Genomic DNA, 24,783 nt, shown 5'->3' on the forward strand with positions numbered 1-24,783 from the left:
TGGACATGATAATTCAAGGAATCTTTCTTCCTCAAAATTAAAACAGAAAAATAGGCAAGTGAAAACACCCACCCACACTGGCACAGAACAAAACTAGATCCATTCTATTTGAAATATTCCAGATAGGGGATTGACTGAGCATTGCTTCAAATTAATGATATATTTATAGAACTTGACATATTTTGGCTTATAGTCTAATTTTACAGAACAAAAGTCCATTTATAGATGATTAAATTGTGATTCATAAATATAATGGAAATACTATGTAACCATTAAAAATGTAGCCTATATGTACTAAAAAAATGGAAAAATGTCCAAGAGATAAAGTAGAAAAAAAACAAGCTGCAAGTCATCTATTTTTATGGCATGATCACATTTAAAACATTTTATATACATAAAATGATTGGATATGCATAGAAATTATCTTGATGATACCCAAGTAATTTAACAGTGGTTACTGCTCCTAGAGAACAGAATGGGGAAAGTCAAAGTCACATCCAGAAGTGACACTCACTTTTCAACTCCACCTTTCTCTCCAGTATTTCAATTTTATACACAAGCATGTATTATCTTATTAATTAAAAGAGAAAATTTTAACAATGACAAGAAAAATAAGCAGAGACTTCAAAATGACTGTTACCTAAGTAGCAAAGAAAGGTGCTGGCTAAATCTGAGTACATATTAATAATACATTTTATGAATTACTGCTTGACTTACTAAAAATATACTTAGGCTATTTCTAATGTGATTGTAAATGGCATAAAATATACACAAAAGCCTTAATTGCAGGCACAAGAAGCTAATTTCAAACAGATTTGGTTACTTACCCTGCAACCCCCACAAAACAGTGAGAATTTTAGAAGCAGATGTCTTGCTGAAAAATCATACAAACCACTTCTTCAACCCACCCTCTGCCCCACAATCAGTTCCCTAAAGCACAAACATACAAGATACTTACAATTGATTTGAATGATTAAGAGAGAACTTAAGTCACCCTTGTTAAAACTGCACTTAAACGTTGGGACAAGCTGGAACATTTATCTTCCACTCATCTTAGACTCCATTATCACCAAGCGAAAATTTGAACTGGTGACTTATAGAATGATCTGACGAAAAAAATTCACCTCCAGGATTGGATGGAAGCATGAAGAAATAATGCCTTTTATCTAAATGATCAAATGAAATCTGCTAGAAATGATCACTATACCTTTTTTCAATTCACAAAATGTCTCACTTAGGCCAGCCCACAGTTCCAACACATAATCTTCTGGCAGGCACCCTGTGAAGCTGTCCCACATTAATTTCTACTGCAATATCCTGGGACAAAGTGTCAAAAAGTAACAAGTGTCAAGTCTCCTTGTCTTTTATGATATCAGTTGGAATAAAGTAGGTCTTTCAAAAATGAGACACAGCGCCTTTTCCTTCACTTTGAAGAGCACAGCAACAGTATTTCCAAAAGCAATCTGCTCTCCACAGCCGCCCCCCAAATTAAAATGTTAAGAGTACAACAAAATCATCATATATTCCTTTAACTTAAAAAAAACAACTATTTCAAGGCACATTTAATTTAATATCAAGAGTGCAATACAAAAGGCCCAAATACAATGAAGGAACACATTCCCCCATTAACACCAACGACAATGCTCTTTTAACATGTGCCTGTTGAATGGAATGTGTATTTCATAGTTTGCTACTGAAAAAAATAACGCAGTGAGTCTCATCACAGCCAATACCCTTATACAATCTAGTTGTGAAATGAATGTTTATAATGCTTCAAACAGTTTAAACCTGAAGTTTGATACCACACCTTCATGTTTGTACAGTCCTCAATAAGATTATCTACAGTTTTTGCAACCATTCAAAGAACAAACCATTGATTAAAACCACATTGATATAAGGCTCAATCAAGTAACAGAGCCCCAAACTAAATGGTTAAATATATGTACTACTTGTACTGAAAGCTATCATTTGATTCTCTCATGACTATTAAAAGTTGGTTCTTAGTAAATAATCCCTTTAAGGCAAAATTCACCTCATTTGAGTTTTGACCCAGAAGTTCAACAACAATCATGAAGTCCACAGTCTTATTGGCAAAACTGATATACAGTGTCTCTAAGTCACTATGCTCAAGGTTAAGAGCGATGCATATTCCATTATTACATTTTACTGGAATTTTACATGTTCAATTCATGATTTAAAATCTCTAGGTTTTCATTCCTCCAAATTGTCTGAAGACACACTGTGCCACAGACTTAAGACTTCTGTTTCTCCCTCTATTTTCTTCAAACAGAAACAATTTCTCAAATGTCTACATGTCCTAGAAAGGGAATTTTTCGGAGGTGGCCACTTCTTCGGAATAGTCCGACGGCATCAGGCCTCTGAAGCAAGGGGAAGGGGAAGAGAAAAAAGCTGAAACACAAGGTTCATCTGGTAAGTTTTACATTAACCATTACAAGCTGGACAGTATAAGAATGTGGCTTTTTTTGGCTCAAAAAGTCTGAGTCTTGGTGTGGAAACGAGTACTTGGCTGTCCCACCACAGCTTTCTCGTAGTGGGACTGTCAGGGAAGTCTTGACTGGGGAGTATGATTTGTTTACCTATCAGGCGTAAACTTCCAGGCACTCAGTTCATTTTGGGCTTGTTCCAGTTTGTCTTTAGTCTGTTCCAGTTCACCTTTCATTTTTAGGAAAAACAAGTTGATCGCTGGGTCCACCATTGTTGATCTCAGTTGGGCAACGCTCGGCTGCTGAACTTGCTTGAGGTACTGGATTTGAGTCTGTGCAAAGCAAAGCAAACAATTACTAACAAATCAAAGAAAACATACATTAGGTGGGGTAAACTCCCTTTCATTCACTTGATTTACCAACTCAATTATTAAGCACCTTCCCCCCCTTTGATCTTAAAATTCTCTAGAGAAAGTACAAATTAAAACAACTTATTTAAGGCTATTCATGTAGGAATTAAGGCCATTTGGATTGTGTCTCCATATTTGTGGTCTTTAAATAAAAAGACTGTATCTTACTTTGTAACTAAAACAGCACACAAAAAAGTCAACATTAAAACTAAAAAATTAAAAAACAAAAATCTAAATAGGTTAATAACCCACAGGAAAAAAGCTAAGTTTAAGATATTAATTATGTAAGAGTTATTGGAGTCTCTTATAGTTTACTTTTTCTAATTTTTTGCCTATAGAAATGTAAAAGTCCCCTAAAAATATACCAGGTACAAGATTATAATTTAAAACACACATTTGCACTTCTAAACTAAAAAATGGATAGCATTTATACCTACATAAGTTACATTACAGCTTTATAAAAGCAAAACTCAATAGAACCTTAAGCCAAAATAAAACAAATTCATTTGTTCCCCTTCTGAGCAGATTTGAATTGCAGAATTGTAAAGTTAGAAGTAACTGACCTAGTCTAAACTACTTATTTTTTAGAGATAAAATAAGCCAGTTGTTAAAGCATATAGTTAGTTCAGTGGCATAGCTGAACTAGAATACTAGTTCTTAGGCCTCCTGACTCCTAGTCTAGAGCTTTTTCCACCATACCAGAACCCCTCTACTTACATATGAAACCTTCAATTTCGACTTCAGTTGTACTACTTACTAGCACACTAAAAATATATTTCTAAAATATGAAATACAGTTATTAGCATTAAAATCATCATTTTCTTCATACCCAAAACAGATCTGGTTCAAGATTTCATTCCATGTTAAGGCTTAAACAGTATCAAATTTAAAATTTCTTACTACAAATTTAGTAAAAGTCACAAATACACTAAATGGACTGAGAATACTGAGCAAACAAGTAATTTTTATTTAATTCACAAAAATTTTTAACAATCTTTTGTTTGATTCATTTTAAACAGAAAAGTACAACTGCTTATTCAATGTAAGGCCAGCTGCTGAGATAATTTAATACAGAAAGAATAAAGTATGTCTTTATACCACACACCATGTGCTGATATCACTAAACAAAATGCAATCTTACAACACTGACTGGGATTCAGTTACTATTTAGGTTTACAAAGTCCCAACAGTCAATGCTTTCAGTTATGAAAAGAGAGACAAATTTGAGTAGAATAAATTCCACGTGCTAGGAAATAGAAAACTGAGTGCAGTGTTTTAAAAGTCAGTTTTAAGGCCGGGCGCGGTGGCTCACGCCTGTAATCCTAGCACTCTGGGAGGCCGAGGCGGGCGGATCGCTCGAGGTCAGGTGTTCGAAACCAGCCTGAGCAAGAGTGAGACCCCGTCTCTACTATAAATAGAAAGAAATTAATTGGCCATCTGATATATATAGAAAAAATTAGCCGGGCATGGTGGCACATGCCTGTAGTCCCAGCTACTGGGGAGGCTGAGGCAGGAGGATTGCTTGAGCCCAGGAGTTTGAGGTTGCTGTGAGCAAGGCTGACGCCATGGCACTCACTCTAGCCTGGGCAACAAAGTGAGACTCTGTCTCAAAAAAATAAATAAATAAATAAATAAATAAAAGTCAGTTTTATTCCAAAAGCTATTTCAAGTGGACTGGCAAAAGACTAAATGAAAAATGGGAATACTAGTGAGGAGAGAAAAAAATGACAGATTTATAAACAAAATAGTTAATCAAGTATTATAAAAAGCTAACAATGGCAATGGCCGGGCGCAGTGGCTCACTCCTGTAATCCTAGCGCTCTGGGAGGCTGAGGCAGGAGGATCGCCTAAGGTCAGGAGTTCCAGACCAGCCTGAGCAAGAGGAAGACCTCATTTCTCCTAAAAATAGAAAAACTTAGCTGGGCAACTAAAAATAGAAACAAAAAATTAGCCCGGTGTGGTGGTGAACACCTGTAGTCCCAGCTACTCGGGAGCCAGCTTGAGCCCATGAGTTTGAGGTTGCTGTGAGCTAGGCTAATGCCACAGCTCTCTAGCCTGGGCAACACAGAAAGACTCCGTCTCAAAAAATAAAAAGCTAACAATAATAACTATTTCTTTGGCTAACTTATATCTTATACTCAAATTTAACTAAATAAATGGACTACTGATGAACTTAGCAAAGACTGCATGTTGACAAAGAAGAAATAACTACATAATTAAAAGATCAAAGAGATGGAGCTAGTATGCTAAGCAAAACACAAGAGTTATCAAGAAAGAACACAGGCTGGGTACGGTGGCTCACACCTGTAATCCTAGCATTTTGGGAGGCTGAGATGAGAGGGTTGCTTGACCCCAGGAGTTTCGGGTTGCAGTGAGCTATGATCACACCACTATGCTCTAGCCCAGGCAAAAAAGTGAGAGTGATAGTGACAGGGAAGAAAGCGAAGAATAAAGAAAGAAGAAAAGAAAGAAGGAAGAAAAAAGAAAGAACATATATATTGCTGAGGATGCATTTTTTCTATGCTTAGCTTAATTTGAAACACTGAGGATAAATGCAGCTAGGTTTTAAAAGGCAGATATCCAATACAATCCTTACCACTTTTATTCCATTTTCAAGAGGATAAGGAACCTCTCATCTTCAAGGTTAATCCCTCCAGCTATTTCTTTAACCTTTCCCCCCCTGCTTCCTCTGGTATCTTACTTCTATCCTTTCTATCTTTTAAATTCTATTAATGTTATCTCTAAACTTCCATTTGTCAGTTCCTCTAGAGCCTATACATTTTCCAAACTGTTTCATCTTTTAAAAAAAGCTCTCCCGGGCCGGGCGCTGTGGCTCACGCCTGTAATCCTAGCTCTTGGGAGGCCGAGGCGGGCGGATTGCTCAAGGTCAGGAGTTCAAAACCAGCCTGAGCAAGAGCGAGACCCCGTCTCTACTATAAATAGAAAGAAATTAATTGGCCAACTGATATATATATAAAAAAATTAGCCGGGCATGGTGGCGCATGCCTGTAGTCCCAGCTACTCGGGAGGCTGAGGCAGAAGGATCACTCAAGCCCAGGAGATTGAGGTTGCTGTGAGCTAGGCTGACGCCACGGCACTCACTCTAGCCTGGACAACAAAGTGAGACTCTGTCTCAAAAAAAAAAAAAAAAAAAAAAAAAAAAAGCTCTCCCAATCTTGCCTAATTATCACCCAGTAACTCCCAGTTTCAACCTAACCTCATTAAAAAAATAATCTTAGCCACGTCTACATTTGATACATCTCCTTCTACTCAAATTAATACAATCTTGCTTCTGCCCCTGAACTGAAAGAGGTTTCACTAACTGGCCAACAGCCTTCCTAACTGCCAAATCAAATGAACAATTTAAAATTCCTATTTTACTGAACCCAATGCTTGCCTTTGACATTATTAATCACTTTATTTACCTTTTGAGGGGGCAGGGGGATGTTGCATTTCATTAGTTTTCCTAAAACCACACTCTGCTCTTCTTTTTAAATTTGATCTATTTTATTAGCATTATCACTCAACACAGAAGACAAACCTGAAAGCCATCTGTGATTCCTCCCTAAATTTCTTCATTATTTCCCCAACAACATCCGACTCATCACGTCTACTGACTGTGCCTCGAAAACACTCATCCTATGTTCCCTCCTCCCTGCCACCACTGGCTTTATTATCTCATCTGGACTATTTTAAGAGCTTCCCAACTGGTTTTCTTGGTATAAGTCCTGTTCTTCTCAAATTCACCTTCCATAATCAAACCAGAGTGGTCTACCTAAAATGTAAATCCGATCAACCTTATAAATCTCTTGCTTAAAAATTCTTCAGGGTTACCCTCTCACTTAAAATAATATCCAAGATCCCTGGCCCTGACCCTCTCTTTTCACTCTCACCTGAAACTTCATCCTCATCTACCACATACAATCTTGCCCTTTCCTTGTGTTTTTACTCCTGTTGCCCTGTCCACAAAACCTTACTTTGTATTATAACTGAAAGAACATCAGCTGGCCTGAGCAGAAGAGAGCTATAAAAAAAATATGGCTGGAAAAGGTTAGGTTCTAGCTGACAGAACCTTAAAATCCAGGTTTAGAAGACAAAAAAGTGACGGAGTATTCAAAGGCTTTGACCAGGCATGATAAGATCAAAACTGCCAGTGTACACAGGACAGGTGGAGAATCAGAGGTACATGAATAGCATATACTGTCTAGGAACGTGCTAAGTAGTATTTGAACTACCATGTCAAGAGGAAGATTCAGAAAGAGAGAAAGAATTCAAGACACTCTGGTCTTATGAGATAGTACCATCAGCATTATCTATTCACACTCTATCTCCCAGGTGTTAGCACTCTGCAGAAAGATTCATTTTTTGCATAAAAGTGAAAATGGAAACTGGTAGAAAGAGAAGGAGAAAAAGTAGTGAGAAAGTAGAAAAGATAAAAGCTACTCTTTTCTTTAGCAAAGTAACAAGTGAAGAAGTTACTTTATAAAAAGTGAAGGAAGAGAGAATAGGGACTTTTGTGGAACTACAAATAATCTCTGCACAGGAAGTGTGACTGAGCCCAAAGGAACATTTTACTGGCAAGAGAAAAAATAGAAGACTGTGCCGGTGTATTTTTAGTATTTCCAGTGACCAGAATAATGGCTTACACATTAGAAGATTTAATAAATATGTACACCAAAAGAATGGAGAGGATACAAAGAAAGTGAAGAAACATTCCGATTTTAAAATTAGAAACAAGGATAGAGCTGCCTCTAATTTTTTTGTGTATTTACATATATATATATATACACAAAAGGAATAGCTGTCAAAGACAGCATACGATTCAATCTAAATTATCAGGGCTAGATAATCAAATGTCACTAGATTTCAGATCTATGTAGACATGGTAAATGGTATGAATGAAAGTTTTAACAATTAAAAAGGATATACTGTAAAAGTTGCTGTATATACAGTAGAAAAATAGTTCTACACAGAAGGATCTAGAGAGCAGACTGTAAACTAATCAGATGGCTTGCCTAGCCAGCGGAAGTAAAGCTGTAAGGAGCAAATGCCCTTTTATTGATTATGCCCTCACACATCTACCTGAAATATACCTGGAATTGACATACTAATTCTCAGAAAGCATGGAAATTTCAGAGAATAACTTAAAACTTCTGCCTTCTTAGCCACAAAAAACGTGTATCATCTAGGCTGGGCATGGTAGCTCACGCCTGTAATCCTAACACTCTGGGAGGCCAAGGCTGGTGGATTGCTCGAGGTCAGGAGTTCAAACCCAGCCTGAGCAAGAGTGAGACCCCGTCTCTACTATAAATAGAAAGAAATTAATTGGCCAACTAATATATATAGAAAAAATTAGCCGGGCATGGTGGCACATGCCTACAGTCTCAGCTATTCGGGAGGCTGAGGCAGCAGGGTTGCTTGAGCCCAGGAGTTTGAGGTTGCTGTGAGCTAGGCTAATGCCACGGCACTCACTCTAGCCTGGGCAACAAAGAGAGACTCTGTCTCAAAAAAAAAAAAAAAAAAAAAAAAAAAAGTTTATCATCTAAATGATGGATGCTATCTATCAAAATTGTATATCTAGTAAGTATATCTGCAACGTAAAGAATATGTAGGTTAACAAAATATGCTCTTCTATTTAGCATCATTTAAAATTAACATGTGATAATGTGAATTAAAAATCAATTCAATTACAGGCTTTTATAACTTTAAATACTTACAGTACACTCTTGCATCTCTTGTTCCTTGGTTGCTAGTCGCATTACAAGGATGTTTTCCCTGCGTGCAGATTCCTGCTGTTGTTGCTTTAGTTTTTCTTCAGATTCCCTTAAGCCAGTTACATCATTAGCTGATGTTTAAAAGAAAAAAATGCCAAAATATTACTATCTAATATCAGGCTGAATTGTATTTTTATAGTCTCATCTGTTCCCAAGAGAACACAAGAAACTGCATTATCTGCATTTGTTTATATCATACAGTATTCACAAAATCCCAATTGGTATTTTTTTTAACCTATTCAATATAAAAACACCAATAACTGCATGGACAATCAGTATTTTAGATGTTCATAATGTCCATAACTTCCACAGATGATAACACAGTCATGTGATTATTAGAACTTCATGGTATTGAGCTTTGTGAACTTGGAAAATAATATACATATGGTTTTAATACTCACAAACAGTATGTTATTCAAATTCCATAAAGAGTGAGACTAAAATGGCTTAAAATTATAAACTTTATTGATATTATTTTCAACAAATTTGAAAAGATCTATAAATATATAGGTATGTCCTAATGTTATAATTTAGCTCTGTATCTATTACTGGTTGCTGCTATGTATCTCTCGTCTAGACTAATAACTCATACTTCAATTCAAATTCCTACGTAGAAGGGGTTAGGGACAGACCAAGAAGAGTTTCAAGTAGTTATAAGTTATTCTATCTATACTCTCTCAGAACCTTGCACATAATTTTGCTAAAATGATATCATTATTACATGTCTGTCTTCCTCGCTGACTGAGGACTCCTCAAGAGAGACTGTCTCATTCACCCTTGTATTTTCCAGCACTCAACACAGAGCCTAGACATAGTTCTTATAAACAAAATGCTGAAGTTTAAGCATTTGCTTTGATAAAACCAATTATTCCATGTTTTTGTAACAACAATTTAAAAGGAGACTATTCATAGTCCTTAAGAAAGCTAAAATTCATACTTACAGTTAAGATCTGTGTACTTGCCCTCCAAAGCTTGTACATATGCATCATACTGCTTCCATCTAGTACAAAAATCCATACATTAGTTACATTGAAATTGCTTTTATTAAACAGATTAGAAAATCATATCCATAAACTTATACATTTAATGAGAATTCTTCTGATTTTTAAATTTGAGATAATTATAAATTTAGCATAATCAATAATAAATTTGTCCCTTCATTATTCTTTCTCAATTTATAGGAAACAGTTAAAAGGAGATATAAAGAGAAAAGTATTCTCTGCTGAGAACATGTCAAGCATGCTCCTCCGGGTGAGATTCATTCTGGTATCACTGGTCCCAAGGACCAATGCTTGGATTATAAAGGCTGAATCAAAATGCTACTACTATTTTCAAATATGCTGTCCACCTAAAACAAAAGGCATATAAAAATGTGCTTTATTGTCTGTGCGAGGTGGTTCACGCCTGTAATCCTAGTACTCTGGGAGGCTAAGGTAGGAAGATTGCTTGAGCTCAGGAGTTCGTGACCAGCCTGACAAGAGCAAGAGCCCGCCTCTACTATAAATAGAAAGAAATTAGCCAAACAACTAAAAATATAAAAAATTAGCCGGGCACAGTAGCATGTTCCTGTAGTCCCAGCTACCTGGGAGGCTGAGGCAGGAGGATCACTTGAGCCCAAGGAGTTTGAGATTGCTGTGAGCTAGGCTGACGCCACGGCACCCTAGCCCAGGCAAGAGAGTGAGATTCTGTCTTCAAAAAAAAAAGAAAGAAAAAGAAGAAAAAGAAAAAACTGCAGAGACTAATAATAAGAATCATATAAGGGATAAAAGGCAAGGAGTGTACCGTATCAGAGATACAAAAAAAAAAAAAAAAAAAAAAACAAAAACAGAAACAAACAAACCCAACATGTGAATGGTAGTATATCACAAGCAAGAGAGGATAAGAGTGTTCTAGAATACTGAGGATTTAAATTTTATGTGCAGGCCGGGCGCTGTGGCTCACGCCTGTAATCCTAGCTCTCTGGGAGGCCGAGGCGGGTGGATCGTTGGAGCTCAGAAGTTCAAGACCAGCCTGAGCAAGAGCGAGACCCCGTCTCTACTAAAAATAAATAATAATAAAAAAAAAGTTAATTGGCCACTGAAAATGGAAAAAAAAAATAAAGGAATAAAAAAAAATTTTTTTAAAAAAATTTTATGTGCAGGGAGATAAATTATGTTAATAGAAACTGTCCTATGCATGAGATTATGGCAGAGGAAGATCAAGAGCATGTCCACAATAGAACAGCTAAGTACAAGTGAAGGTGGGAAATTATCACTCTAGGAAACAAAGAAACATGTCATCTATGCCTCTTTATCTTATAAAACACCTATCTTCCACTCAGCCTATTAAATTTGCCTAATTCTTCAGATAAAAATTCCTCCAAATTTCTAGAGAAAGCAGAATGGCTGCCCTGAAAAATACTCTATTTTTATCTAAAAGTTATCAAGTATGAAATTTAATAACATACTAATAAAAAAACAGAAAAAGCATTACTTAAATTATAAAACACAACACAGCCCATTTTCTGATTTCTTACACATTTAAAAAAAAGAATACTATTATGCTGCACTTGACAATCTGCTTTTGTAAGACATTTACAAGATAATCACAGATATTTAGAATTGGAAGTAACTTTTAAAAATAATTTAACCCAATTCCTTCAACTTACAGATGAGAAAATGAAGGACATTAAATTAAATGAGCTAGCCAAGGTCACTCTCACAAAGTAACTTCACTTCATTAGTAAATAATGTTTTTTTCCCATAACCGGAAGTGCATGTTTTAGGATTAGAATTCTTTTCAAATGCTAAACACAGAAAGGAAAAACTATACAAAATAAGTCTATATATTTGTTAAACTGAAAGCTTCCCGAGAGGAGAGTCTTTCCCTATAGCAAGTTATACATTAGTAAGTACAATGCTTCCCAGGTAGCAATTTTGAACACTTTGCCTGCATGAGAAAAAAAAATTCAGATTACTTGTTACTCTAGAACAGGGGTCCTCAAACTTTTTTAAAGGGGGCCAGGTCACTGTCCCTCAGACTGTTGGAGAGTGCGGCGCACATTCCACACATGCGCACTGTGGGCCTGGGACAAATCGGCTGCTAAGCAGGACAGGCAGCTGTGGCAAAAACACCCAGCGGTGGCGGGCTGGATGGCTGGATAAATGTCCTTGGGCCACATACAGCCCTCCCTCGGCCTGTAGTTTGAGGACGCCTGCTCTAGAAGCAACTCCAGCTAGTGCTATAGGTCTTTAAGGTGCTGTTTTCCTTAGTGTTTACATAATAAAGAAATAGGCTACAAGAAGTATGTTCAAAAACTACATTAAATGATTTGAGGATTAACATTAAAAACAAAACAATATTTGGCATAAAGACAAACATATATGTTTGTCACAACATAATGTTTTACAGAGTTATATTTTGGATAAAAGAACATTTTACCTTAGACTTAACTCATCTCGTGGCATAACTTTGAAGTCTATCTCACTCAGTCGAACCTATAAAGAGAATTACAATATAAACTACTGAGTACTCTTCCAAAAGACATACAAAGTTTCTCCCAAAATGGCTCAGTACAAATTACCACTTTTTCAAAAAAAATTTTATTGCAAAGAAGTTTTAAAAAGGTGAACTATCTGGTATCTTAACAATGGGCATCATCATTAGGGAAATGCAAATTAAAACCCCAATGAGGTATCACTACACACTGATTAGAATGGCTAAAATACTAAGAATTAGTGGCAATACCAAATGCTACTGAAGTTTCAGAGAAATTGAACTTTCATACACTGCTTGGAAGAATATAAAAGGGTACTGCCACTGACAGTTCCTTTTAAAATTAAAATCCGATGTGCCAGAGGACCCAGCAGTTGCACTCAAGCATGCATCCCAAAGAAATGAAAATGTCCAAGGACTTTTATTTATAATAGGTGAATGGGTAAATTATACTACATCAACACCATGTAATATTGTTCAGTAATAAAAAGAAACATTAGGAAACTGTTGTCTTTATAAAAAAAAATAAAAAAAAAATAAAAAAAAAAAAGAAAAAAGAAAAAAAGAAACAGACATGAAATAACTTGGATAAACCTTAAGGAAATTATGCTGAGTGGGAAAAAATCTTTTCAAAAGTATACATATTACATGTTTTCATTTATACAACACTCTGAAATAACAATCACAAAAATGGAGAACAGATCAGTGGTTGCCAGGGGTTAGGGACAGAGAGTTGGTGAATGTGACTATAATAGAATAACACAAGGAAGCCTTGTAGTGAGGGCTCAGGTATGTATCTTGACTGATGGTGGTTACACAAAGCTACATGTGATAAAACTGTACACACACCTACAGATTGCACATATAAACGATGAAATCTGAATAAGCTCTGTGGATTATACCAATGTCAATTTCCCAGTTTTCATATTGTTATGCAAGATGTTTGAAAATCAGTTATACAAGATGTTAACACTGAAAGGGGCTCAGTGAATGGTACACAGAACCTCCCAGTACATTTCTTTGCAACTTCCTGTGAATCTATACTTGCAAATAAAGAAGTTATAAAGAAATGGGGCATAAGCTGAAATTGCTTTATAAATTGAGGAATATTAAGTGCATTTCCAATATCAAATGAAGACTTTAATAGTGAGGTTCCTCTCCTACTTTAGTATAAAATCAAGGCTTTATTTTTCCCTCATTAGACACTTAAATTTTTTTCCCTTAAAGACTGTTTCAAATTGCAATATTAACATGTAAAATAATATTACTATTACGTTAAAGATTATGTGAAGAAGGGGAATCACTATAGCAGAATATATTAAAAGACTAACAGGAAACAGAAAAAGACTACCAGAAAAAGCACACAGTAATTCTCAACATTACTAATGCACAGTACAAGCCTTTATTCATTTCATGAATAATTTGACCCCAAAACTAAGACAGAAATTTCTGTAACATATTATCTAAATTCTTCACTAAACTATTCACTACTATTCAGTTTAGTAAGCGCATACCCAGCTTTCAAAACTGATTCACAAATTCCTCCTAGAAACTATGTTACTCCTTTTCTAACACACACTGTGTAATAGTGACTGAACTCAAGGAAGAAACTGTAGAAACAGGGAAACTGACATAGGACAAAACTTCAGAGGTAAGAGTAGAACTTAAAAACTAGCTGTAATCTTTTTATGAAAAATAAAAAATGGTTTTAAATTATAACCAAAGGAATTTAAATTAGGAAAAAAAGAAATAATATACTTACAGGAATTTATAATCTCTTTTAACATTATTTGCAGTCAAATGTTCTATCAACCACTGAGCTATATCCCCAACTTTTGACATTATTTGTATATATGTAGCTGGAAACATTCATATAATAAAGGCTAAGAGATCATGGAAATATCATTATAACAAAAGTTTACCAAAAGCTGAAAATATTCTAGAAATACACTATATATAAGATACAGTATCTAGCACATTGCACACTCCCAAAGCTATTATTGTTACAAAGACAAAGGGGTGAAAAATAAGCAAATAATACAGATAATTCTTTCAACTCTAGTATTAAAAAAAAAAGTGATTAAAACTGCTTAAGAAAAAAAAAAACATACCTTTTTGGGAAGAGGTTCTTCGTTGGTCATCTTGAATCCTAAAAAGGGGGTTGGGGAAAAGAGGTCCCAATTAAGATAAGAACAAAAAACACTGGCTCTTTCATAGCAATTTATTAACAAACTGAATCATGGTAAAATCATTACTTTTTTTTTTTAACTTAAAGAAACTTTTTAGAATAGTTTTAACTTTATGGAACAGTTGCAAAGACATTACAGAGTTCCCGTATACTCTACATCCAGTTCTCCCTTTTATTATAACATCATTATTATAGCTCTTAGGTAATTTTTAAAAATTGCCTTGTAAAAAAGTTGACCATTTGAATCTTTTGATGTTGCCATAAAGGGTCACTAGAAATATAATTTCTCATTATATTCTTTTTTTTTTTTTTTGAGACAGAACCTCACTCTGTTATCCAGGCAGGCTAGAGTGCTGTGGTGTCAGCCTAGCTCACAGCAACCTCAAACTCCTGGGCTCAAGCGATTCTCCTGCCTCAGCCTCCCGAGTAACTGGGACTACAGGCATGTGCCATCATGCCCGGCTAATTTTTTCTATGTATTTTTAGTTGTTCAGCTAATTTTTTTCTATTTTTAGTAGAGATGGGGGGTCTCACTCTTGCTCAGGTTGGTCTTGAACTCCTGAGCTCAAGCAATCTTCCCACCTTGGCCTCCCAGAGTGCTAGGATTATAGGAGTAAGCCACCACACCAAGCCTCTCATTACATTCTTGCAATGTAAGAAGGGTAATACCAGTTTCTAAGTCTTTCCTTTTACAGCAGTATGTTTTTATAGTAAGGTAGAATCTATCAGTGTCATGGTAATTGTCCAACGGTCTGTATGTATTGTATATTTAAATATATATATATTTTTACACTTTAAGGAAAATACTCCTACATTACTTAATTTTATTCCACAGAATAATCTGCACCTCAAAATTAGCTTCTTTATATAATCTTATACAAAATTCACTTAACCCTGTTACAAAATGTGGGTTGATGAACTCAAGTAGAGAACAGTTTATTATACTGTCTTTTTGAATGAATACTAAACCACAACTTCACACAATACAAAAAAAAAATCAAAAATAGAAACCTGTAACAAACATACCTTAAACAATGCATTAAAAGACGAAATTGAAAAAAAAAAGTGTATATAATAGGAACAGTTAACCTAACAACCATAAAATCTTTGTATGAAAATTCCATGACAACTAAAATAACTGAATTAGAGTTTTGGGTACAGTATTATTTTTTTAAAGCACCTAAATTGTATTTGGAATAATAATAAAATCTACACAAATTAAGCAACAAGTTCTTATACTGAAAACACTTCTTAATATTCAAATTTAACGACAACGGCTAATTTAGTCATTCCTAGGTATTATTTCTAATGCCATATTCACGAATGTTCCCTTACGTTTTAAAATATTTCTTTACAGGCCAGATACAGTGGCTCATGCCTGTAATCCTAGCACTTTGAGAGGCAGAGGCGTGAGGACTGCTTGAGACCAGAAGTTCAAGATCAGCCTGAGCAAGAGTGAGAAACCTGTCTATAAAAAAAATAGAAAAATTAGCCAGGTGTGATGGTGCATGCCTGTAGTCCCAGACACTTGGGGGGCTGAGGTAGGAGGATCCCTTGAGCCCAGGAGTTTGAGGTTGCAGTGAGCTATGATGACACCACTGCACCATAGCCTGGGTGACAGAACAAGACTTTGTTTCAAAAAAAAAAAAAATTCTTTACAGTTTAAGTTATTACAAATTCTAAACTACTAGAAATTTGACCAAAATATTTGTTAAACTGAATTTTTAAAAGCTACTTCATTTTTTAGTGAATACCTGCGATTTCTCAAGTGAGATCATCTTCCAATACCCTCCTCATTTCTGATAGATATGGAGGTCTCATTCTTGCTCAGGCTGGCCTGGAATTCCTGACCTCAAGCAATCCTCCCACCCTGGCCTCCCAGAGTGCTAAGATTACAGGCATAGCCACAGGCATGAGCCACTATGCCCAGCCACTGGCTTAATTCTTACAATAATCTCATGAGATGTAGTAAACAAAAATTTGAGTATATCATTTGTTTCTGAGCTGATGGTATATAATTTGTTTCATTAAGTCACTCAGAGACGTGAACATATTTCTACAATATAAAAATGTATACTTTTCATTTAAATTGGTTTCTGCCTACTATACGACCCTTGTTGCCCAGTTTATAATCTCGGCTGCAGTTATAGAAAGCTGCTTAGTGACCACCCTAATCTAGTAGCAGTTATTCCAATCACTTGGGAACCCCTCTCACCATGTTTACTTCCACAGGTCTAACTGCTTCTATTTTAGCATGACTTTAATGTACATTCACTTCATTAGACTGCAAAGTCTTAGAACCAAAAAAACTAAGCCTAGCATTTCCTTGGAATTTCCCATTTGTCCAGAGCTAAATATGAATAATCTTTTTAATTAACAACAAAAAGAAACCCTACAAAATAATTTTAGCCATTTGAACTGTATGTATTTAACCAGTAGATAAGTGTGTGTATCTACATGCCACTGTTCTGGTTAAACCCTTCTAAAGGCTTCTCATCTCATTCAAAATAGCACATGCCCATCCCTTGCTATGCTCTCATATCAGCCTTTATTTTTCTTGGTATCTCTCATCACAACCTGTCATTTTATATACTTACATATACTTATCTGTTTCTTATGAAGTAAGAATTGTTTCATTCACTGCTGATGCCCCAGTGCCTACTATACAGTAGGCAAACATATGTTAAACCAAAGTATAAATAAATGAATTTACTTCAGTTAAAGGGAAACTTATTTTATTTTTTTTTGAAACAGAGTCTCACTCTGTTGCCTGGGCTAGAGTGCCATGGCATCAGCCCAGCTCACAGCAACCTCAAACTCCTGGGCTCAAGCAACCCTTCTGCCTTAGCCTCCTAAGTAGGTGGGACTACAGGCATACGCCACCATGCCCAGCTAATTTCTTTCTATTTATAGTAGAGACGGGGTCTCGCTCTTGTTCAGGCTGGTCTCGAACTCCTGACCTCAAGCTATCCTCCTACCTCAGCCTCCCAGAGTGCTAGGATTATAGGCATGAGCCACCATGCCTGGCCTAAAGGTAAACTTATTGAAATAAGCCATCTAATTATTTTCGACAATAAGATGATCATACCATTATCTAAAAATGTTGAGAACATAGAATTTTATATAACAGATACTGTGATAAGAGTTCTATGAGTGACAGTTTGAAATCAGCTAAATTTACCACTAAGTCTAGTAGTCTACTTGTTGGCTAGTTACTAGACACCCTACCTACTCAGTATGTAGAATTTTAGTTATAAAACTTAAGTATCATGGATGTTATTCAATATAGATTAAATTCCAGTTTATAAATTTTATTATAGCTGACCCTTGTACAACACAGTCTGAACTGTGCAGGTCCACTTATACAGATTTTTTTTCAACCAGACATGGATTGAAAATACAGTATTCATAGGATGTGAAACCCGCATATACAAAAGGCCAATTTTTTGTATATGTGGGCAGGCTCCACAGGGCCAACTGTGGGACTTGAGTATCCTGGAACCAGTCCCCCCCACGTATACCAAGGAACAACTGTATATGCTTCTACAACCTGACACTTTCCCTACGTTTACTTGTTTATTCTCTTAATAGATAGGTATTCGGATTCTTACTCCATCAAAATAAATTAATCATAAGCTTAAATTAGCAATGAATGAAATGCTGCTCATCTGTTTGTAAAGGACTAGGACACTCTGGGAGGCTGAGGAGAGAGGATTGCTTGAGCTCAGGAATTCGAAACCAGCCTAAGCAAGAGCGAGACCCCGTCTCTACTATCAATAGAAAGAAATTAGCCAAACAACTAAAAATAGAAAAAAAATTAGCCAGGCACGGTGGCACGTGCCTGTAGTCCCAGCTACTCGGGAGGCTGAGGCAGGAGGACTGCTTGAGCCCAGGAGTTTGAGGTTGCTGTGAGGTAGGCTAATACCACAGCACTCTAGCCTGAGTAACACAGTGAGACTCTGTCTCAAAAAACAAAACAAAACAAAACCACAAAGGACTAGGAAACACATGAAGGAAGTTCTGATAACCCAGGTTTTTACAACAGTTACAAACTCTGAAAATAAAATCAAGTGGCAGAATTTCTGAATCTCAAGAAGAATTACCATGATGGCTCAAAATTATTGCTTTTTTTTTTGAGACAGAGTCTCACTTTGTTGCCCAGGCTAGAGTGAGTGCCGTGGCGTCAGCCTGGCTCACAGCAACCTCAATCTCCGGGGCTCAGCGATCCTACTGCCTCAGCCTCCCAAGTAGCTGGGACTACAGGCATGCGCCACCATGCCCGGCTAATTTTTTGTATATATATTTTTAGTTGGTCAATTTATTTATTTCTATTTTTGGTAGAGACGGGGTCTTGCTCAGGCTGGTTTCGAACTCCTGACCTTGAGCAATCAGCCAGCCTCAGCCTCCCAAAGTGCTAGGATTACAGGCGTGAGCCACCACGCCCGGCCTTATTGCTTTGTTTTTGAAGACAAACATTAATTTTTAGCATGGTGACTGGCACAAAATGGGCAATTAACTATTAGTTTCTTTCTCTAGATCAAAACACAGATTTGGTCAGGCTCAGTGGCTCTTGCCTGGAATCCCAGCATTTTGGGAGGCTGTGGCGGGAGCATCATTTGAGCCCAGGAGTTGGAGACCAACTTAGGCAAGATCCTGTTCTCTATGAAAAATAAAAAAATTAGGTGGATGTCCACCTGTAGTCCCAGCTACATGGGAGGCTGAGGGGCAGGAGGATCACTTCAGCTCAGGAGTTTGAGGTTGCCTCGAGCTATGATGACGCCACTGTACCCTAGACCAGGCAACAGAGTGAGACTGTCTCAAAACAAAACACATACTCTCCTCCATCAGTGCTTCTTGAAAAATCTGAAGAGATAATCCACAGGTTGAGGAAAACAATCATTTCATCTTTCTGTCTTTGTTTCTAAGCCTACCTGCAGAATTCTTGGTGATTTCCAATATTTAGAATTCTAAACAGCAGTTATTTAAATTTCTAACACTGACTTACATTCTTATCTTTTTAAAGAGTCTGATGTTGGCTAGATCTTAAATGGTGCTTAGAGGTGGGCATGGTAGCTCATGTCTGTAATCTCAGCATTTTTTTTTTTTTTTTTTTTTTTTTTTTTTTTTTTTGAGACAGAGTCTCACTTTGTTGCCCAGGCTAGAGTGAGTGCCGTGGCGTCAGCCTAGCTCACAGCAACCTCAAACTCCTGGGCTCGAGTGATCCTTCTGCCTCAGCCTCCCGGGTAGCTGGGACTACAGGCATGCGCCACCATGCCCGGCTAATTTTTTATATATATATCAGTTGGCCAATTAATTTCTTTCTATTTATAGTAGAGACGGGGTCTCGCTCTTGCTCAGGCTGGTTTTGAACTCCTGACCTTGAGCAATCCGCCCTCCTCGGCCTCCCAAGAGCTAGGATTACAGGCGTGAGCCACAGCGCCCGGCCTGTAATCTCAGCATTTTGGGAGGTATAGACCGAAGGATTGCTTGAGCCAAAGAGTTCGAAACCAGCCTGAGCAACACAGCAAGACTCTGTCTTTATAAAGAATAAACACTGCACTCCAGCCTGGGTGACAGAATGAGACTGTCTTAAACAAAACACACAAAAATGGTGCTTAGAGAATATCCAAATGTCTAAATAAATTTTTAAATCTGCATTATAAGTCAGGGATAAATACACATTTTGTATAAATGTGTGTACTTCATAAGCCAACTTTCAGAGTCACAGGTCATATAAGGTGTATGGGGTATCCAACTTGGGAAATTCAGAGCCTTAGTATTTAGAAGGAAAATCCTCCCTTAACTTTAAGCTGATGGGCTGGGCATAGTGGCTCATGCCTATAATCCTAGCACTCTGGGAGGCCAAAGCAGGAGGATTGCTTGAGGTCAGAAGTTTGAAGTTGGAGTAAGCTATGACGATGCCACTGAACTCTCCAAACAACAAACTTTAAGCCTATGGAAAGTCGATCTTTCCCTGAGAAGCTATGATATACCACAGTTAAATGCACAGTCTAGCAAAAGGCATATAAGAACAAGTGTAAAACATAAAAGCATCTACAATATTCAACTATTTAGTTAAAATAGAACCTAATTCTCAATTTTGACTTTCACATTGCATGAACGTGCTAAAACTTTTACTATTCCTCAGGGCAATTGTTTTTAAGCCCAAACGACAAGCACAATAACCATCTATTCTAGATTCATAAAGACAATGGATATTCCAGGTTCTTAGAACAATCTATCCTCATATCAGAAAAATAAGTTGACCAAAACATCGTTTGGAGTCAATTAGTTGAATCCTGAATTTTGAAGGAAAAAAATGAAGAAAATACACTCAGTGCTTAAGAGTCATATTTATTTAACAATCACAACTTTGAAAGTCAAAGTTAGCCCCCATTTTCCAGGATGAAAATGAGTTATTAGATGATTAAAACAGTTATTAATTAATAAACTGGGCATTAGGGTCTCAGATTCAGTGTCTCTCAAAAGTTGGTATTGATAATAACTGGTTTTAAAATTATGTAAAAGTTTCAGTTATTTATGTAGATAAATGTGTAGATTAATTCAGACATAATATATCTCAAATTTAGAATGTTAGAACCACTATCTACTTTTGATGCCTTAACACAGAGAAACAGCTAAGGATGTGGAGTTCAGTTTTGGTTGGCTAGGTTCTTAGCATCCCAGATCCCCATAGTTTCCTGGCTCGAGCATTATGATCCTAAGTTAGGCAACTCAGTTCTCTCCGAAGAGGCAAGCACCAGCCAGCACAACTTCAGTTAAGAAAGTTGAGACAAATCATAACTGAATGTAAAAAAAACCAGTCATCTGACATTATATATAGCCTTGGTGCTGTAGTAAAAATGTACTGAAAGATCACCTTTTCTTCACTCTTCTATCTGTTCTGTAAGATCTTGAGGAAGTCACTTAACACTCTGGGCTCAATTTCTAAGTCAGCAAAAAGAGGACACCAATTTTGCCTGCCTCACAAACTATGGCATATCTCCATGCTTTGTACATGGTAAAAATTTTATTTGAAAAAAATCTCTTATTTGTACAGCATATGTACCCGGTATGAACATAAAAGACAATTTCAATGTGCATTTAGGAAAGATTAAACTAAATTTCACCAATACCTTCAAAGGTGGAGAACATTTATTTATAGCACTGAATTCTAGTCTGATGTAACACCTTAATATTATATCCAGTGGGGTATACTATTGTGGGAATATTGAAAAGCTTTTATGTGCTAAGCTTAATAATTAAAAGAAACAAAATATTTAGAGGCAAACAAGTGGGAAATAATTTTAAAAACAAAAACAAGAATAAAATCAAAATGCCATCTTAAGTCTTGTTTTGCTAAAGGACTATCATAATATTCTGAAGGACAAGAAACAAATACAATTATATAATAATGATAAAGATTGCTAAGTAAACAATATTTTCAAGGGAATTCTATACTATATACATACAAGACCACAGCAGACTTTGAAAGCGGTAACGTACTGTACAAATGCAATTGTGACAACTCTCATCTGCACATATAGGGCCAACTACAGATTGTCTGTATCATGTATACCAGCTTAATATCTGATAATACACAAAAAAATTTTCAGTAAACATGACTTAATATTGAATTGGAATAGCTAGATAAAGATGAGCCATGTAAAAATCAGCAGCACCTGGGATACATTATTATTATTACTTTCATCCTTTAGGACTTAGAAATTTTGGAAGTTTGTCAAAGTTCTGTCACTGAAAAGTATGTGAAAATACTGGTCGCTTAACTACATATCTGATTAAGATACTGTAAGACCTAAAAGCACTCTTAGAAACACACCTAACCAAACCCTTAAAATTTAATCTCAATTTTACCACAAGCCACCTAGTGGACTGCAATCTTTCACCAACTTGCTTAATCAGATGCTACCAAATGAATTAAATAAAATTTAGCCATCTTGAAAAAATTTTCGCACATAATTTTTAATGGAGTTTTAAATGTCTACAAGATGTTTATCGGAGAAAACTTAATGGTCAAATTTTAAAATAAAAACCCGAGAACCGTAACTTCAATTAAACCTTAGAAAAAAACGAGAACTCGTGACAGACCCACGACTTTCACTTACATTCCCAAGCAATGGGATTAACCAAACTGAAAACTAGACAAAATAGGCACAAACACAACTCACGATTTGCACATGCTCATTTAAATATTTTTCTATAGGGCAAAGAATTGTTTTTTTACTTTACAATCACAGAACAGTTAGTTAAGATTTTAAAGTAGACCTTTCAGATCAAACAGCCAATTGACTTTCCTCATTAACAAAACTAGAATTTGGGCTTTTTCCACTATGCGTTCACTGACTTATGAAAAACGGTTTTAAAAATCATCTAATGACAGTCTCACAAGGATCCAAGGTAACACTTGGATTTAAAGAAACATTTCACCAAGATCTCGAAACCTTTCCACTCTTTCCCCTCAGAATGCACGCACTCATTTAAAAATGGAAGCCTTCAGGAGACGGTAGCTGCATCCACCTACTGCGTGACGTGAAATCTGGTGAACACGTTCTCCCCTGGCTGAACTCGTTTGTGCCGCCAGGTCCCCGAGCGGGCCGAGGGCGGTGGGAGGGAGCGACACCGGCGGGGAAAGGACGGGCGGCCTCGGCGAGCGGCCGGTGTCAGCGGCCACCAGAACACCCGCCTCACTCCGGGCCCAGGGGACGGGGGGCGAAGGCACAATGGCCTCAGGGCGGCGGAAACGTCTCAGCAGGCAAGAAAACAGAGCCGCTACCAAGAGACCAGTGCAGCTCGGGCCCGAGTCACCCCTGGGGCCCTGTCCGCTCCTTCCCCGGCCGGGGTCGGCCCAGCCTCAGTCCCGAGGCCCGGAGCCCCTGCGCGGCCGCTCCCGCCGGCTGGCCCGCACCTACCTCTCCAGACCGAGGCCGCGCTGGCGCCGCCAGTCACATAGGCCGAGGCTGCGCCTCTCGCCCTGCCGCCGGGCTCGTCGCACCCCTACTCCCGCTGCAGCCCCAGCGCTCCCCTTTATTTGTGGATCTCGCTGCCACAAAATGGCGCTGAGGGAGGAAACCAGGCCCGGCCGCCCGGCCCCGCCCCGCCCCGATGCTCGGCCCCGCCCCGCCCCGCCGCCGGGCCCGAACGAGCCGCAGCCGCCGCCCGCCTCCGGTCGCCCCTGCTACGCTGTTCGCGTTCCGACCCACTCACCGAAGAGTCGCCCCGGGCGCGACCGCAGTCACTCGTCCGCAACCAGGCGGGGAAAGGAAAGGAGAGGGGAGGGCGGCCGCCGGCCTAGCCCGATCGGGGCCTTGAGGCGTAATGGAACAGCAGCTCTCCCGTGGCACGCCCCGGCCCTTCCCCGGAGTCTGGCGCGCGCCCCGCGGCCGCCGGGGCTCAGCAAGCTCCGTGGGGGCGGGCAGGAAGCGGCCTAGGGGCGGAGCGGGCCGGCGAGGTCGGAGGTCAGCCGTGGGGCATCACGGGAAGACGGCCGCGGGACGGACGCGCTCGCGGGAGTCACCTACGGCTGTGGCGCGGTCTCGGGCGGAGTGATCCGGGCGAAGGCGGCGCGGAATTGGTCTCCTTCTGGTCCCAACGCATCCGTGATGCTTCCGCGCGCTGGCGGCCCAGGTGCAGTCTCAGGAGCAGGGCCGCGAGCGGGGCGCGTTGTACGCTTCCGCTTACACTTGGCTGCACCTCGCCTTGTGAATTTTGGGAACTTGCACGCCAATGCTTTCTCTTCCGTCGTGAAGTGCAGCCTCCTGGCCACTCGGTTCGTTCCGCCTAGACATCTCTGGAGGGGAAACCCGGAGCTATTGTTCTCGAGCGGTTGGAAGCTGTGCGGGTGTCAGCAGCACTAGGGGCACCTTGCAAACCCAGAAACCCCGTGAAGTTTCAATGAACCCAATAAAATAAGTTCTGTAAGTCTTAAGCAAGACTCCGTGTCTTCTGGACCATTGAGTAAGAACGATGGTGTTACCTGGTAAATGTGAAACAATTTCTTAATTCTTAGTAGAGGAGTGAGGTAATTCTTTGGCCTGGTCTGCCCTTAACCTGACTTTACCAAAACTATATGTCTCAAAGAAGTGCCCTGGAGTAAGGTGACTTATAAGGATAACATTAAAATATACTCCAGATTGTCAAAGGAGTTATGGTACAGTATATTCCCAGTAAAGCAGATCAGTTTAGGAAAAAAATACTTGCAGCTTGTATCACAGGAACTCTCAAAAACTGGAAGGAAAAAGACCAAAATCCAAAGGGGAAAATAGGAAAGGATATGTACAGATAAATCTCAGGAAAAAAAAAAAAAGGCAATGGTCCTTAAACATAAAAAGATGCTCTGGCCGCAACGTTGCTCACGCCTGTAATCCTAGCACTCTGCGAGGCCCCAGCGGGCGGATGGCTCAAGGTCAGGAGTTCAAAACCAGCCTGAGCAAGAGCGAGACCCCATTTCTACTAAAAATAGAAAGAAATTAATT

General features: G+C 38.3%; 1 protein-coding gene across 5 annotated transcripts in view; it reads right to left on the reverse strand.

The window, feature by feature from the left end:
• WTAP (WT1 associated protein) overlaps positions 1 to 24,135 on the reverse strand; it is a 29,840-nt gene extending 5,705 nt beyond the window's left edge. The window contains exons 1-7 of one of the 5 annotated variants that reach the window (XM_012759652.3): positions 23,516 to 24,135; positions 14,214 to 14,251; positions 12,049 to 12,104; positions 9,570 to 9,628; positions 8,572 to 8,699; positions 2,598 to 2,776; positions 1,550 to 2,378 (exon numbers count right to left, since the gene is read on the reverse strand). In XM_012759652.3, the coding sequence (XP_012615106.2) occupies positions 2,318 to 2,378; positions 2,598 to 2,776; positions 8,572 to 8,699; positions 9,570 to 9,628; positions 12,049 to 12,104; positions 14,214 to 14,243 (513 nt within the window). In that variant the 5' untranslated portion in view covers positions 14,244 to 14,251; positions 23,516 to 24,135 and the 3' untranslated portion in view covers positions 1,550 to 2,317. Of the gene's footprint in view, positions 1 to 1,549; positions 2,379 to 2,597; positions 2,777 to 8,571; positions 8,700 to 9,569; positions 9,629 to 12,048; positions 12,105 to 14,213; positions 14,252 to 22,784; positions 23,117 to 23,220; positions 23,390 to 23,515 lie in introns of those variants that run through there. The other 4 variants (XM_076002822.1, XM_012759650.3, XM_012759649.3 and 1 more) reach the window with 4 other exon arrangements.
• Positions 24,136 to 24,783: the final 648 nt, after the last annotated feature.

Source organism: Microcebus murinus, chromosome 5 (genome assembly GCF_040939455.1).
Source record: "Microcebus murinus isolate Inina chromosome 5, M.murinus_Inina_mat1.0, whole genome shotgun sequence".
Taxonomy (NCBI): domain Eukaryota; kingdom Metazoa; phylum Chordata; class Mammalia; order Primates; family Cheirogaleidae; genus Microcebus; species Microcebus murinus.